This window comes from Diadema setosum, chromosome 7 (genome assembly GCF_964275005.1).
Source record: "Diadema setosum chromosome 7, eeDiaSeto1, whole genome shotgun sequence".
In the NCBI taxonomy this organism is placed as follows: Eukaryota; Metazoa; Echinodermata; class Echinoidea; order Diadematoida; family Diadematidae; genus Diadema; species Diadema setosum.
This window is the reverse complement of record NC_092691.1, coordinates 24,199,062-24,216,480: the sequence shown is the minus strand read 5'-3', so window position 1 is coordinate 24,216,480 and position 17,419 is coordinate 24,199,062. Positions and strand designations below refer to the sequence as shown.

The following is a 17,419-nucleotide window of genomic DNA, read 5'->3' as shown; positions in this document are numbered from 1 at the left end:
ACAAGGTAATGATGTTATCGCCTTCAAATCAAATTTGGCAAACAAGGTAATGATGTTATCGCCTTCAAATCAAATTTGGCAAACGAAAGTTCTGCTTGTCGCTGTATTTTTCCTAATCAAAAAAAAAAAAAGTTAATGTGCATACGCAGTGCTCGAGAGAAAGGACAAGATGGATGGACATCGTGAACACATATTCGCGTACGTATGAGTATAGGTGTCATCAATTATTGGTAATGTATTCAGTATTATTCATTCATTCATTCATTCATTCATTCATTCATTCATTCATTCATTCGTTCATTCATTCATTCATTCATTCACTCCTCATTCATTCATTCATTCATTCATTCATTCATCAACTTTGTATTAGGGGGCCAAGGTGACCTTCATAAAGATCACATTTTCGTGGGAATTGATTTCAGTCGGGGAGGGGGTAACTAATAAAAAGAAAGAATTTAGTACGACAAATTGATGGTGTGACAACAGTGCATGTCAAGCTAAAGTTTGTGCTTTTCAAAACCATCCATTTTGTTCATTGCAAAGGGTCAATTACTCTACACGGTAAGTCAATGATAATGAATCTTGGATAACGTAAGGGTCGATGACCATGGGGCCAAATGGCACGTCCCTAAACTTTGCTCATCAACTCTCAGAGCGTTGAGACCTGAGGGAGGCATGTATGCAATGGTGTGGATATTAAACGAAAGCTATTGAATTACAGTAAACTACCTTTGTACAACTGCGGCGAGGAAAAAGAAAGAAATTGAACTTGACGGGGAGCGAATTAAGACTGGAATTGTGAATGTCCCTCCTGTTAATGTAGGTCTACTCTTAGGCGAATGTAATGATTCACGAATGTTTGAGTCAGGAAAAACATATATTACCCCATGGTGGTGCTATAGAATGCTGTGTTATCTTCAATTCTAAAGTGATATGACCACAATGTTTTGCTTAGAGTAGTAAATGTGTTCGGTTTACGTCTTAGGTAGATATAGAGTTGTTCGTTTCTTACCTAAGAAAAGGAGACACACATATTAAATGACGCAGTCGAATTTTATCGCGTGCCGTTTGTCGGTGTTTTTGCCGCTGTCGTCAGGCAAATACACATTAACATGCAATGTATGCTCCAGATAGCTGATACTAGTTCTACATAGGGTCTATACACAGCGAAATGTTATTACATTAACCTAAATTTTTGACAAGTTTCATGGGGCAAAATATAAAGGGCCCAGAATAGCCAACTCTGCCTGCTCAAGGACGTCGAGCGAGGTTGCTGCGATGAAATGGCAAATAAATTGGAAATCAATCTCGTTCTGATAATTAGGGCTTTTTTTTTTCCTTTTCTGTCGCTCTTCTTCACGTGGTCATCCACTTCACTACTCTCTTATTTCTCCCTCTCCAATGTCTATTGCTCGCATTTTTTCACATCGTAGCGTGTGTTGGCCCTTCTGATTCTCTGTAACACCCTTTCTCCTTTTACCACGTGCACACAGGCACTTTATGACATTCTATTATTGAGTATTACACTTTATACATCTGCCTATTGTCTATTTTTTTCTGTTTTCCCCCACACCTCGCCCTCTGTATCTACATTCTCTCTTCTACCCAAATTCCTCCTACTTATGCTATTATCTTACTACGTAATTATCTCTTTCTTCTCTTCCGATGCCATTGTTTCTTTGTTCTTAAGTCCTCTTTTTTGCTTTAATTTTTTCTTTGTTTTCATGTTCTCTTTCCCTTCCTTGTAACGGACTTTCTCACGTCAAGAACCCCCACCCAATCCTCTTACTTTCCCGCTGCTACTGACATTGGATAACCTAGATCATCACGTGGTGACGAAAATTCTCCTTAAATGGAAGCGGCGGGTGGTAAAGCAAAGCTTGCGTCGCACACCAATATCTCCTTTTCGTTCGAACTATACCCTTTCTAAGTATCATTGCGTATAGGTGCGTGTGTACGATGTGTGTGTGTGTGTATGTGTGTGTGTGTGTGTGTGTGTGTGTGTGTGTGTGTGTGTGTGACTTTGAGTGTGTTTTGTTGTGTCATATTGTATGTGTTTCTGTGTGTATATGTGTTGGGAAAGTGGTGGGAGAAAACTAGTTTACCGCACAACATGACGTTATCGTAAAATGAGTTAATCAAATTCATTTCATGAAATTGCATGCTTGTTCCAGTCCTAAATGATTTGTTCCACCGCTTCTCAATAACAGAACTAGTTCAAGTCTTTTACAGTCTAGAGTATGTTGATATTGAATGCGGTTCCACCCTATGGAATATCGAAAGTCATTGGCTTTCTCATACGTCATGGATTTTGATTCTCCGTGTTTTTTAACTTAAGTGACTACGTTGCATCGTTCTCTGTCTTCTTTTCTCTTTTTCTCTGTCACGGATATATATATATATATATATATATATATATATATATATATATATATATTTATATATATATATATATATATTATAAACATTATACATTTTTTTCGAAGCATGAGATATAATGTCATGTGTCCTGTGTGTGACATGGAGCTGCGCAAAACTGGACAAAGAAACTATCTTTATGTCAGGATGAGTGTTTATATATAAAATTCATTGGATTATCCTATGCTATAGTGTAAAAAATGAGAGAGAGAGAGAATCAATAGACACAATGATAATGAATATATATATATATATATATATATATATATATATATATATATATATACATACATACATACATACATACATACATACATATAATATGTATGCATAATAAGAGGAGTCCCAAGAGGTTAACCCACACTAACCATTACCATGATACGCAGTTATCATCAAGTGCATTCTAGACACCAGTGGTGATTGAAGAGTTTAACAGTGGGTCTATACGAAGTTGACGCATGCTTCCCCCATCTGCCGCGGAGATTCCATCACATCGCCGCTGTACCGGGCTATGATGTTACCAGGCGCACGGACACGACGCACTGGGATTCGTTGTTTTCCCCCCAATAGGCTCTCCATCTACTGACTCTTAATGCTCTTGATTTCTTCAACCATGACATTTGAGCGATTCACGTCACAACAAGGACTGGAATTGGGTGTAATAATAGTGTCACGCGTTGATTGAATGTCGGCGCAGTGAGGTATGACTTCATCTGCCATACTGGCAACAATAACAGTTAACATGGATCCCAGCGACAACAAAGAGGTCGCTGGAAGAGGTCATCTTCCCCCTGGCTTGCAGTCAAGGCGCATTAAGGTTACGAAAAGCATAGGTTAGGACTGCGCTGGTTTGCTACCTGGTCAGGACTGTGTGCCCTGACTAGATTTTATTCGCCGAGGAAGCTACTGAAGGCACTGAGAGAATGTTCGCCGAGCTGATGCTTTAGACGACCGGGGAAATGAGTGACAACTCAGCAAGACAATAATCAGAATCATAGTTAGCAACTTTAGAACTCTTTCCTTTAATTCACAACAGTTAACGATTCGGTAATAATCATTCCAGAGCATTATTTAAACAAGAGACCCGCGGGTCTAGCGCTCACCTGAGTATCGCAAGTTCATCTTTCACGCAGTCACTAATCTAAATTATTCACAGCTTTACTAAAATTTGACCAGGCATTCTCAAGTAGAACATGAAAATGTACAATAAGGGCCAAATTTTTTAAAGATTCCTTAATTTGGGGGCATTGGGGCCCCCTGGGGCCCACTGGGTGGGGCATGGTGCCCACTTTGATAAATTGAGATCCTGACCCCCTAGGGATGCTACCTGCCAAGTTTGACGAAAATCCATCATGAGGTTTTCAGGAAAAAGATGAAAATGTACAATTCAGGCCCCCATTTGGACCTTCCCAACCCCCCCCCCCCCCGCCCCCAAGAGGGGCACTCCTGGATCTGCTATGAACAAACTTGAAACTACAGTCATTAATGTACTCACTCATAGTATTATCTTAGCTTATCTTAGAGAAGATTTTTAAAGATTCCTTCATTTTTTTTTTTTTTTGGGGGGGGGGGGTTGGGCTCCCTGGGGCCCACTGGGTGGGGCATGGTGCCCACTTTGATAAATTGAGATCCTGACCCCCTAGGGATGCTACCTGCCAAGTTTGACGAAAATCCATCATGAGGTTTTCAGGAAGAAGATGAAAATGTACAATTCAGGCCCCCATTTGGACCTTCCCAACCCCCCCCCCCCTGCCCCCAAGAGGGGCACCCCTGGATCTGCCATGAACAAACTTGAAACTACAGTCATTAATGTACTCACTCATAGTATTATCTTAGCTTATCTTAGAGAAGATTTTTAAAGATACCTTCATTTTTTTTGGGGGGGGGGGTTGGGCCCCCCTGGGGGTCCCCTGGGTGGGGCATGGTGCCCATTTTAACAAAATGAGATCCTAACCCCCTAGGGATGCTACCTGCCAAGTTTGGTGAAAATGGGTCATGGGGTTCTCAAGAAGAAGATGAAAATGTACAATTTAGGCCCCATTAGGACCCCTCCCCACCCCCTCCCCTGGGTCCCAAGGGGGGCACCCCTGATTCTGCCATGAACAAACTTGAAACTATAGTCATCAATGTACTAACTCATAGTATTAACTTAGCTCTATCACTTCTGGTTCTAGAGAAGAAGATTTTTACAGATTCCTTGATTTTGGGGGGTTTAGGCCCCCTTGGGGGCCCCCTGGGTGGGGCATGGTGCCCATTTTAACAAATTGAGTTCCTAACCCCCTAGGGATGCTACCTGCCAAGTTTGATGAAAATCGGTCTTGGGGTTTTCAAGAAGAAGATGAAAATGTAAAAAGTTTACGCACGACGGACGACGCACGACGGACTACGGACGACGGACGACGCACGACGCACGACGGACGCCGGACGAAGGGCGATCGCAATAGCTCACTTGAGCCTTTGGCTCAGGTGAGCTAAATAGACAAAGAATTCAAACAATAGTCACTTCTTCCTCAAAGGTTCAACACCAAAGATAAGAGAGAAAAAAAAGGACATAAAACAAACAAACTAATTGGTGACAACTACTTATAACGATGATGATATACTAGTAAATGGGGTCTTCCCACGAGACCAACACCCGCGAGCTCGACATTGAAAACAAGACCATGAGTCATACAGATCACGAGTCATACAGCCCATGAGTTCGACACGAGGCAAATAAAGCCCATGAGTTCGACACTAGGTAAAAACAGCCCACGAGTTTGACAGATACAACACGGGGCTTAATGTGTCGATCTCGTGGGCCTAAACATGCTAGCTTGTGTCGAACTCATTGGCTGTATGACTTGTGAGCTGTATGACTAGTGGGCTGTATGACTCGTGGATGTCGGTCTCGTGACTTGTACCATATTTATGCCTTGCGGACCAGGACAGGCTATACGACGCGTCATGTCATGTAATGGCAACTATGAAATCTGATGTCGGCCATCGAAGTCTTAGACAACTTTCGTCAAACTTCAATATTCTGCTAGCATGTAAATAAAGCGAAAGTCTTTTCTTTCCTTTTTTCCCAATTATTTCCAACGCACAATACATTCCGTTGCCTAAATATAAGAATCTGGAATAAAGGTAACAAAAATCAATTTTAATACAGACAACATTTTGCGCACGCTGGAAGGCTTCTGAAAAATAAAAGGTTTCTGACATTTACTAAAGGAGCAAATATACATATGTACAGAACTCATTTAAATGAAACGAATGCAATCAGAAATAAAAAATAAAAACAAAACGCAAACTAATGATTGAATGTAATAACTTGTCATCATCATCATCTAACATTTTCCCTGCCACCATTTTATTTTTTTTTTCTCAAAAATTTGACCTCACAGAACGACGTAGGCGGCCTATTCTGGGCTCATTAGATTCAATTTCATCGAAATCGCAACATTTTGATACCACCTTTCCTCTCCCCTACCCTCCTCCCCTCCTCACTCTCTCCCTTCCCTCTCCCCTCTCGCTCTCGATCTCTTTCCCATCCACCTGTATAGGCACACTTTCCCTAAAAATTCAAACAGAGATGTTCACATACACACACAGACAAACATTCACACACGCACGCACGCACACACACACACACACACATTATGTCCATACAAAAGAAAATTTGCTGTAGCTGTGTTTCTGATGCGTCTTCATTTTCAAAGGTTCTCGTCCTCTTGAAGATACAGGATGTTAAAAAAAGAAGATATTTATGAGAACTTCCTCAGCTTTTCGTCATCCCATGAAATGTGATCGGAACTCTTCAGCTACGTACTCATTCGCCATCCCTGAAAACCATCGGGGTCATCTCACGAGCTCGACACCCACGAGTCCCACAGCCCAAGAGTTAGACATTGGAAAAAGGTCAACGAGTCATACAGCCAATGAGCAGGATGAGCTACCTACCAAGTAAAATTGGCCCACCAGCTAGCAGCTATGTAAAACAGGCCCATGAGCCAGGCAATTATCGGCAAATAAGGCCCACAAGCTGGACCCTAGGCAAAAGGCCTACGAGCTCGACAATACATACTTTTAGACACGTAATGTAATGTAATGTAATGTAATGTAATGTAATGTGATCGAGCTCGTTGACTCTTTTTTGCCTTGTGTCGGAGCGAAAGGGCATTAATTGTCTAGTTTCTAACTCGTGAATCGTGCAGCTCGTGAGTCTATTTTCATTGATGTCGAGCCCGTGGGCCTTAATGTCTAGCTCATGGGTTGTATAACTCGTGGGCTGTATGACTCGCGGGGGTCGAGCTCGTGACGTGCACTCAAAACCACCACTGATATTCTACAAGCTAGTTTGCCGATGACATGCATACAAAGAGTTTAATAATAAATTGTCACGTGATTAAACAGCTATAGCTCAACTAAAAGAGATCGTGCAACGTTATTAACCGATCTGTTTCAAACTACATTCGTAATGCCATCACGTAATATCACACAGAATACACCACAACGTCCTATATGCATCACGTACTCCGCTTTTAAAGGTTGCGAGAAATCGGAGAAGGTTTATGTCGCTAAGTCATAAGTGATTACATTAGGCATTCGAAATCCGATTTCTTTCCAGACGGCGGTCAGAATTATAGACGTCGCATGAGCACATCAAACCAGCATTCCGCGCTAATGTATCCGGTCTGAATGACAATTTCACAAATATTCATATAAACGATGGCAGGAAACGCTGTCAGATGTGTAACGGGGACCGACTTGTAACTTGGGTTCAACAGTGAGCATTTACTATTCCAACACGGATTTGCATTCCGCAAATTCCAGAGATTCTTCCGTATGGTATCTTTAAGTAGACGGATAGATTGCGCGTGACAGGTAGAGAAAAAGTTCTTGTCCGTCGCGTCATACAAAGGCCGCAAAACTCATTTATACGGGCTAAACACCCAGCTCTTCCGAGGATTCAGGGTAAGATTGATCTCTTATCGATGGGAGGAGGACAATTTTTTTTTTTTTTGGCAATTCGATCAGGACAAGCGTAATGTCAATGTATATAAAATACAAATATTATACAGAAATACAACTGAATTTCTACGGTTACAAGAAAGAAAAATCAGAAGTTCATGGCATGGTATATGTTCTTGAATCATGGACGTGCTTCGTTCTTCTGTGTACTTCTCGTCCTTAAACACTTTTCTCAGTTGTTCTTTGTTAATCATTGGTAAGGACTCGGTTTGCAACGCTTTAATGGAATCAAATATGCTGCATCGAATTCTGTCCTTTGCAAAGACGAAGAAACCTTTAGAACGATACGTTAATCCAACTCGATCGTGAGGCGACAGCTGTCTGTGTGAGGAAGTAATTTATGTCACTTGTCTACAGTTTGAGTATCATAGCGTGCTCCTTCTACCACCTTTGCGAGACCGGAATATTCCAGCGTCATGTTTGTTTTCCCTGGTATATTCAATAAACATTTTCAGTGATCGACAGTTGGCAAATGTTCAAGTACATGACATTTTGTATTTTAAGCACATGATACTGCTTGTTTTAGCACCACAGACTGGGTGCTTGCTTCAATGCGAAATGTCGTAAATTCTGAGTCGTTACGCACGTGCAAGTTCGTTCGTCGACCACGAGAGCAAAAAAAAAAAAAAAAAAAAGTCATATAGTGCGATATGATCCTCCTCACGTCAAATGCTGCCCGCATGACAAGGGGGAGGATAGAAGACAATTTGATGCGAATTTGAGCGGTAAAAAGCATTGCCGTTGACGGAGCGCGCTTTTCAAGCATGTAGACAGACGAATCTGGGCAATCAGCATGCATTTCTTACGTGTATCAACTTCCTCTTCCACATACAATCTTGGAGCCGAAGACCCTTTGTAACACATCGCCTTGTATATCTCTATGAATGAGGAGTCACTTTATTGTAATTGACGGATGTTTGTAATGGCGAGATCAGTTTACATTTTGATTTATGAATTTGTTTTCCAATTTTCCTCAGCACATGCGCAATACGAACATTCCGTCATCGTGGAGAACGGGATGGTGAACATTGCGTGGCAAGGATTTCTTGGCGTGTGTTGTGTGTGTGTGTGTGTGTGTGTGTGTGCGTGTGAGTGTGTGCGCGCGCGCGCAAAATGTTAGAGATGTTAATGATTCTTCTTCTGCAAGTGGATGGGTAATAAACACTGTTTCACTAATGCCACGATAGAAAGACCAAAATAAAAAAATAAATAAACATAGGCCTACATAATATATTTCCTTGATACGAGAGTTATTAAGTTATTGCAAAGAAGAAAAGGGTTTGCACATTTGCATATAATTATGTAAGCGAAAGAATGAATGTGGGCCACTGCATTCAAAGACGTGGCTTGCTGGTATTCACCAAGCTTACACTGACGACATCCAGCGTAAAGGTAAAAACTAAAAAGATGTTGAAACAACTAATAGGGCTGCTTACTAGTACATACTATGCATACATACATATATATATAATATAAGCATAAAGTTTATGAGCATAAAATCATAATTATGTACCTGGTATATGATAGAAAAGTTTTCCACTTACCCAGTGTAGGGTCGTACTCGTTGATGAATCGCCTCGTTATGAATTTGACCGTCAGAGCTAGTGAAAAGGAAAATGTGAAAACAATGGGACTTTATTAACCGAAAACAATATACTAGTACCTAGTAAAGGTAATTCACATACATGGCATAGATAATGTAAAATGTTTGATAATACTTGAACAAAATCGTTTATTTGAAATGGCTTACAACTGAAAACAGAAAGTACGTGCGATTTTACACGCATCACCGTTACTGGGCATTTTCAAATGGCTTACTGACGTTTTAATTGTATTTATGGATTAAATTGACAAACGCAAACATTCCCATTTTCGAATGTGTGTGTATGTATATGAATATAAATATATATATATATATATATATATATATATATATATATATATATATATGTGTGTGTGTGTGTGTGTGTGTGTGTGTGTGTGTGTGTGTGTGTGTATATATATATCATATATACACGTATTGAGTATGTGTGCATGTTTGTATGTATTAATTTAGTAAGTATGCAAGTATGAATGCACGTATTACTCGTAATGGATATATTTTTTTTTTTGTGTGTGTGTATGTACGTCGGTATGTATATCTCTATATCTTCCTTCTACTTTACCCCTCCCTCTTCCTCGCTCCCTCTCTCTCCTGAGTTCATCACGAGAAAATTAAACTTCAGATTGGCGGGTATTGCAAAGGGGCTAGAACGCGATGATATCTAGACGGTCATGGCCCGCGTAAGAGATATAGACGCTCAATTTCCCTCGTCATCTGCTCCATTTGGGCTCGTCGGATGGCAGTAGGCTTACTTCAGCTGTATGACAAAATTTCTGAAGATATACTCCACCCCGATCCTCCACTCTACTCCATCCGAGACACAGACAAAATTGTCACATTCCCGCACGCATTATGGAGACAAATTATGAATCAATTATATTGGTTAAGATATTCAGAAACTTTTCTTTAGTATTGTTATCATTGATATTCCACAACTCAGTTGGAATGTGCTCTGGATGAAATGTATTTTCTTTATTTACGTTTGGTGAACATATGCATTAATTTCATGCACAATTAGAACGGGTTTGCTCATTTGCATGCGCAACTAACTGTGATTATTATCAATTTTCAGTGTAAAATTGTTAAGTCTGAATATGTCACAATTTTTTGTTTCTCCTATTCTATATTCGATTTCATGGAAAACTCGGAGTTCCTGTTTATTCATTTTGATGCATTTAATAACGCAGTTGAAGTCAATTTTAAAACGGAGCAGAGGTTTTCGTGCAATGCTGATGACAAAGTCCATACTCGCACGTGCTTTAATCCACTATACACATCCCGAACCGACAGAAGCAAACAGCTTCTGGTTTCAAAGAATACGCACGAGTCGGCGTGTGAAGAGAGGTATTGTATCTCACTGCTATGTGTACACCATGAAGGGGAAATAACAAAAATGACGCCTTCTACCATGTTGGCGTATCCAAAGAATGGAAATGGCTTCGCTTATCGGTATCCACGGAAACCGTCCACAAAGGCTAGGAATGATCGAGGTCTGGGTTGCACACTCTTCACCTTTACCAGCGTCTATACAGTCTGGTTTCCAGTACAACATCCGATATTTTTTGAAGGAGTGTGGGAAAATATACCGTATATTACCATCAATGTCTTCTGATGACCAGGACTGTAGTTACAAAATGAGATATACCATGTCCCAAGAGTGTCAATGAAGTTCTGAGTGAAAAAAACAAACAAACAAAACAAAACAAAAACATGACCTCTGGACGTGTAATGAAGTTGTGAAACTTCTAACATAATTGTTTGGGTGATAGGGGACAAAAACTAATGAAAGCCCTCTAAAAATTTTGGAGTTGGCAAATATGGATCATGCTAGTTTGTCCAGGTATGAGTTGGTCATTGTCCTAGTAAGAGAACATAATTTTCATGTTTCCAATTCTTCCCTTTTTCTCTTTTTTTCCTGAAAATTAAGAGCTACACGCCATGAGAGAACATATCATTCATCACAATAATATAATACGAAGACTTTATGACGCGTCAAATTTGACATTTCTCATTTCTTACTTTAAATAATGATTGTGATTCACTAGGCACAATGTAATATATTGTGATAAAGACTGAGATGTGAAAGGTTAACTCTGGGGACATGTTCGATATGTCACGACATGCGAGTCGACATTTAGATCCAATATTTGATCCGTTCCCTACCGGAGATTGAGTTGGGTGATTGACAAGGAATCCTCCCTCTGTTTTTTAAACGATTCTCGAGATGCGATCTCGGGTTTCACGAGCCTTTTAGCCGACTCTTGCGAACTCGATTTTTTCTTCTTTTGTACAAATATTGCCGAGGCAGTGTTTCAGTGAAGTGGGAGGCTTTCGAACATCTCAACTCTTTTAAATGGTGCTCTTGAATGGTGCTCCTTTGGCTATACAGTTATACCCATTACCCCGACCATGCCGACGTCAGCAGCGATATCTTGGGGGGGGGGGGGGGGGGGGTAAACATCGCAAGATTCAATGTGATGTTAACGATGATGCGAGTAATTTGAATATCATTCAATTGGATATTATTCAAACGTGTAAAAAGAAAAGGTGAAAAGTATCAACGGCTAGCCAGCAATGTGTACATGTTATGAGAACTTCAACTGTATCTCTCAATTGTATCACTGATATGTTTTGTTTTACATTGTAAAGGCAATGAAGAAACTTACGTTGTTTACAACTAATGTTTATGGCATCAACAATGTATATATACATGCGTATGTATCTGTATGTGCAATGATAACGCAGGAACTATTAAATCAAATCAAATTAAAAAAAAATAAAAAACTGTAATATAACTCTCGGCATGCTTACTGGATCACGTGCAAACATGAACACAATTAAATTCATCAGGTGATGTCCTAAGCACAGGCCAGGTGATGAGATAGCGACATCTTTAAAACACGGCGCTTTCAAAGTGTTCAACAGGACCAACAGGTCTATTAATTTATTGTTTACCAACTGGATGAATCGCGCAATATTCAGATATCTTTGCCAAGCGTCTTGCGAAATAAATGTACCAAGCAAGACACAAGCACTGTAAAAATGATACAACGTCCACACTGATATAAAGCAATATCTGCACCTAGCATACATGCTGCCACTTTCGGTTTTTTATTTCTCTCAAAACCTCCATCAGCCATATTGGCAATTCATGGGTTTAATTCTGAAATGCAAACTGTACCCAAAGCAAAGGTGATGGTGAGTTTCAGCATACTCGATTTCGCCGATGAATTAATTTTGCAAACATTCTGAAGGTATATGATTCAACAGAAAGGCCAGCTAAGTCATCAATTTCTGGACACTCTTCTCTGAGGCACAACTGTATAGCCATGATTTCAACTCACAAACTATATTATGCGGAAGATTTCCCTCGAAACACAGCAGACAAATTCACTGAGATGTCGTTCGAGCTTTAAAGGACAAGTTCGCCTTCCTAAACATAAGGATTGAGAGAATGCAGCAATATTAGTAGAACACATCATTGAAAGTTTGAGGAAAATTGGACAATCGATGCAAAAGTTACGAATTTTTAAAATTTTTGTGTTGGAACTGCTTGATGAGGAGACTACTAAGGCTCGTGATGTCATATGAGTACAACAGTGTAAAGAAAATGTAAAGACATTTCAACATATTTTCACTTTTTTCGCATAATAAAAGAGCACTTGACTTGCCTCTTTCTAAAGGCAATGGGAATAATATTACCATAACATAGGTCAGTATGAGTCAAGGGAAAGTGTACTTTTTTTCAAAAGATGAAATTTTGTGAAATTCTCTTTATATTTTCCTTATGTTGTTGTACGCATGTGACACCATACACTGCAGTAGTCTTCTCATCCAGCGGTGACTGCACAAAAACTTCAAAAATTTATAACTTTTGAACGGATTGTCCGATTTTCCTCAAACTTTCAATGTGTTCTACTAATATATTGCTACATTCTTTCAATCCTTATGTTAATGAAGATGAACTTGTCCTTTAACCTACTATTTCTCCTTTTTTCACATAGAAAATAATCATCTCTATAAAAATCTATGACAAGTTTACCTTGCATTCTCTCCAAAGACTGGTCTCTCTGCAGTCTAAACACACATACAATATCCCAAATTTTGTCTACCTTCACACTGCAAATCCCTCGTCTTCATTTGCAATTAATTGCGGATGTTTTCTTTGTCCATTCGCACAAAATTACATATTAATTTTCCATTAGGTTTGTAGGTTCTTCAATTTCGAGCTTGATACATAGAGGGCGAAGTGAAAATGATCGGCAATTTCAGTCGTCTTTCCAGTAGTCAAAAGCTACAATAGTTCCTCGAGTGAAACTCTTGCAGAAGGTAATTATGCCACTAATGACGCCATGCAAACCAATCAGTGCAATGATCAAAATAATTCAAGTGGAACGTACGTCTGAATACGACATGTAAGTAAGGTATTGCTTATTTTGTGCACGATAGAAATTGACGATTCGAATGGCTGTTGACTGGTTTGGGAAAAAAAAAAACGCTTACGACCCGACTACCTCCTTGGATACGAGGAATACAATCATTGTTATTGCCGTCTGAAACTGAGGCTACCACTATATCTGATTTCATACCGCAAACTTAAACTCGAGATGACCTTTTCTCAGTGCACAGTACCACTCGAGGTTCTGGCTGCAAAACGTGTCCTATTCTCCCCGGTCGGTAACCTGGCAATGCAAACAAGCAGGTGATTTCTTTAACTTATCAAATCTTCTTACATTACACCGCCGCTTTCTCGACACCGTATATCTCCTTTGTGGATACCACCATATTTTACTCCAAACATGAGTCCGTAGTAGTACTTAGAAAGATAAAGACTGTAACGACAAAAGTTTTGCCCCAAGAGGCAAAAAGCCGACAGACTTTGGGAGTACAATTTGAAGAGTGGTGGTTTCACCAAGGAGGTACTAGGCGATTTATTGGAACCCCCTTGGTTTCACAGGGAACAGTAGTCGTCCTCATACATGACAACAAAGGCCGCACAGTGATAATGCCATTTTGGTAAACTAGCAATATCATCATTCCACCAACACACGCACGAAAACCAGTCATGTTATGTCCATAGTGCGATGACCTCAGGGCAAACCAAGGGCGGAAAATTAAATCATTTTGCCGCTTTGCGTTATGGTCAGCTTTTAAAACACAAAAAAGCAAGCAGAAACTATCAGAGCAAAAACAAAACAAAAAGCTGGTCGTTGCTCATAGTTTGAAGTGCGAATTGAAGAGCTAGCAACGGGCATCATCTCAGTTGCTTGGCAGCTCAGGGCAGGGAATACATCAGGGAATACATCCCCATTTCATAAAAGATGTTAGGATAGCAACTCTTGCTGGAATGGCAACTTCAAATAGCAACAGCCAATCAGGAAGCTGGATTCTTGTTGTTACCATGACAATTGACATTCCAGCAAGAGTTGTTATCATATCAACTTTTCATGAAATGGGTCCCTGAATAACCTCTCTATAATAACATGTTGACTATGCAACTCGGTGAGCAGCGGTTAAGTTTCTTGATGGAGGAGCTCGTTAATGAATCACAGCCTTCTGGAGTGGCTTCGCGTCGATTAGCACCAAATCAAGGACAGCAAAGTGTTAGGAAGCGAATGGGACGAGTCGCTATTGCTCCTCCACAACACTTTTGTACAGTATAACTCGCCAATGCATGCGTGTACTGTCAGTTATTTCGGGCTTGAGAAAAAGGCATGGTTTACATTGTCGCCAGGAAAAAAAAAAAAAAAAGAACACAGAGAAAAAAAAAATTTATCTGACATCATTAAAATGTAGGATGTTTTAGATATTCAGATTATTCAAGTTGTTAAGTACCGTAACTGCTGAGATTGACGAAAACTCAACTGCTGAATATGACAACGAGTGACATTGTGCAATATGCTGTGTGTGCATTGAGCTACATAGCTCCGTGGTTGTATGTTTATGAATGTGCGTAAGTATTGGGGCCACCGTGGGGGGGGGGGGGGGGGTTTGCTCATGCATAATACATGTATACTATATGATTATTCTACTTGAATAGGGAGAATCACCCCTACATTTACCACGAAGACATGCAAATATAATACATCGAAGACATGCATATATAATACATCGTAGCTATAACCTTCATGAGTTTGCTCTTACGACGTGAAAGCGTGCACGTCACCATGGAAACGGAGGATGGTGGACGCAACCACCGGGGTGTCACGCCCCTCTTCATCAGACCATTTGGACGGTAAACCTATCAAATTGATGGTGCAAGTTTTGTGACGATGTGACAGGTTACCGCACGAGCCATCACGGGCGCGTTGATACTATCCGAATCACGGGGCGGAACTATAGTGACAATACGCAAACATGCATTGATCTTCGAGACCGTTATAGGTCATTGCATGAACGGATCATAAAATTAATCAATTTAGCCCGTGGGATGCAGTGCCGTTTCTATAGCAACCCAACTATGTGTAACTGTTCACCGCGACCGTGGTATGGTAATGGAAGGAGTTAGGCCTGCTGCAAAGTGATATTAGCCGACAACACGCAGTGTATAATCATTTCATGTTCCATTGGTATATTTAACGCACACGCCAATACACGATGAGAAGTCGTAATACGTTGGGGCACGTGCTACCACTAACTCTAACCAACGAAAAAAGCAAGATAGGCCTAAGTCGATTAACAATAACTTAGAATCGTCTCATATTAAAAACGGAACTTCAGGGTAAGAATCCCCAAAATCATCAAAAAGACCACCAATAAGAAACGCGGAAATCATCAGAAATCAACTATAGTGTGTAGTATCATGTTTGATTACACTGCTAAAAAGGAATTGTAAATGATGTCATACAGAGAATAAATCAAATCAAATCAAATCAAATCAAATCAAATTTTGCACCTTCCGAACATCTCCCCAAGCCCTTGTGTGGTCTGCTCACTGTGACAAGATTTTTTTTTCATGTACTTTTGATTTACTTTGATATGATATATCGACTTTATATAAACTTTACCCCAAATTATCATCAAAATCTAGCCATTTTGTTTAATACAAAATGTCGTAACATCAGACAAACTAATGCTCCTTATTAGTTGACACTAAATTAGTATGATACGCTGAACCACACTTCACCGTGTAGATTCGACCCAAATTGCACGTTGTTGTGCCTCAAGAGACAAAAATCTGACAGACTTTTGGAGTACAAAGTTTGTTTGTTTGTTTTTTCTCTCATTTTTTTCCTATAGGCAGGGACTCAGAGAAAGTGTGTTCTTCACATTTGAGACTGTTTGTATGCGGTGGGCTAAAGTGACTTAAAATCAGCTAACATTCACCCCATCACATCACTGGTGATTGACAGGTATTTTGTATCCATTCTCCCACTTATTTCAGTTACACATGGGTTCAAGATGGTCGTGATCATTGTAGACGGTCCAACATTTTCTGCGGTCCGGCGACCATTGTCAATCCAAACTGCCAATCATAGCACGGCTGACAGCATTTAAAAAACAAACATAAAAACAAAACCAAACGAGACAAAGCAAAACAAAACCTAACTTAACAAACCAATCCAAACCAAAATGACATATACAAAAAAAAAAACACGTTGACTTAAAGCATCCTTACAGACGATAAACAGGTTCATTTCAGTTTATCGCTTCAAGAAGAGATCAAACATACCGACCAGTATATCACAGGACTTGGAGCTGTTTAAGTGTCTATACCAGCACGGCGCGAGTATTATTCAGTTAAGTATAAGCAGAAAATTTCACGAGAAATTGAGCACAATGTATTGTATGAGGAATTGCGTGCGACAAAAGGACAAGTGTTAAAAAGTAAGTCGAGAAGATGAACTGTGAATGGGTGTTTGCTGGCAGTGAGCACCGGTGAGCAACTCTTTTAGCGTTAAGCAGAAAATTGCCTTCATTCATTCAGCTACATCTTTGGCAGCATCTTATATTCTCCTTTCAAACAGAAGCCGGTGCTGAACAGCACAGTGGCATGCGAGTCTGTCAAACAAAAGTGTTGTCGCTATATTCTTGCCTGGATCTTTTTTTTTTTTTTTTTTTTTTTTTTGAATCGCAAATGTAGGCTTAAGGTGAGAGCTTTAGATGGTGAGAGAAGAACAGCTTCTCAACTTGTTTGCGTTCTTCGGGCTAATGGAATGTCACAATGACACATTTTCTAAAGGCATGAAACGAAAACGCTCCGGGGGCGAGTGAATGAACCGAAAAAAAAAAAAAAAAAACCCCGAAAGCATGAAGAATGATGTTATACTATATGGGAGGAAAAAAAAAAGAGGCAGTTAAGAGCCAGTAAGAGTTAAAGGTGTCGGATATTTATTTGTCAACACTTTGCTTCAGCTATATCCAAGTCTGACCCTCGGGGGCGCC

General features: G+C 40.0%; 1 protein-coding gene across 1 annotated transcript in view; it reads right to left on the bottom strand.

The window, feature by feature from the left end:
* The window catches only part of LOC140231040 (ras-like protein family member 12), a 74,386-nt gene that overhangs the window by 35,158 nt on the left and 21,809 nt on the right, over positions 1 to 17,419 (bottom strand). The window contains exon 2 of the mRNA XM_072311195.1: positions 8,976 to 9,032. Within this exon, the coding sequence (XP_072167296.1) occupies positions 8,976 to 9,032 (57 nt within the window). The remainder of the gene's footprint in view (positions 1 to 8,975; positions 9,033 to 17,419) is intronic.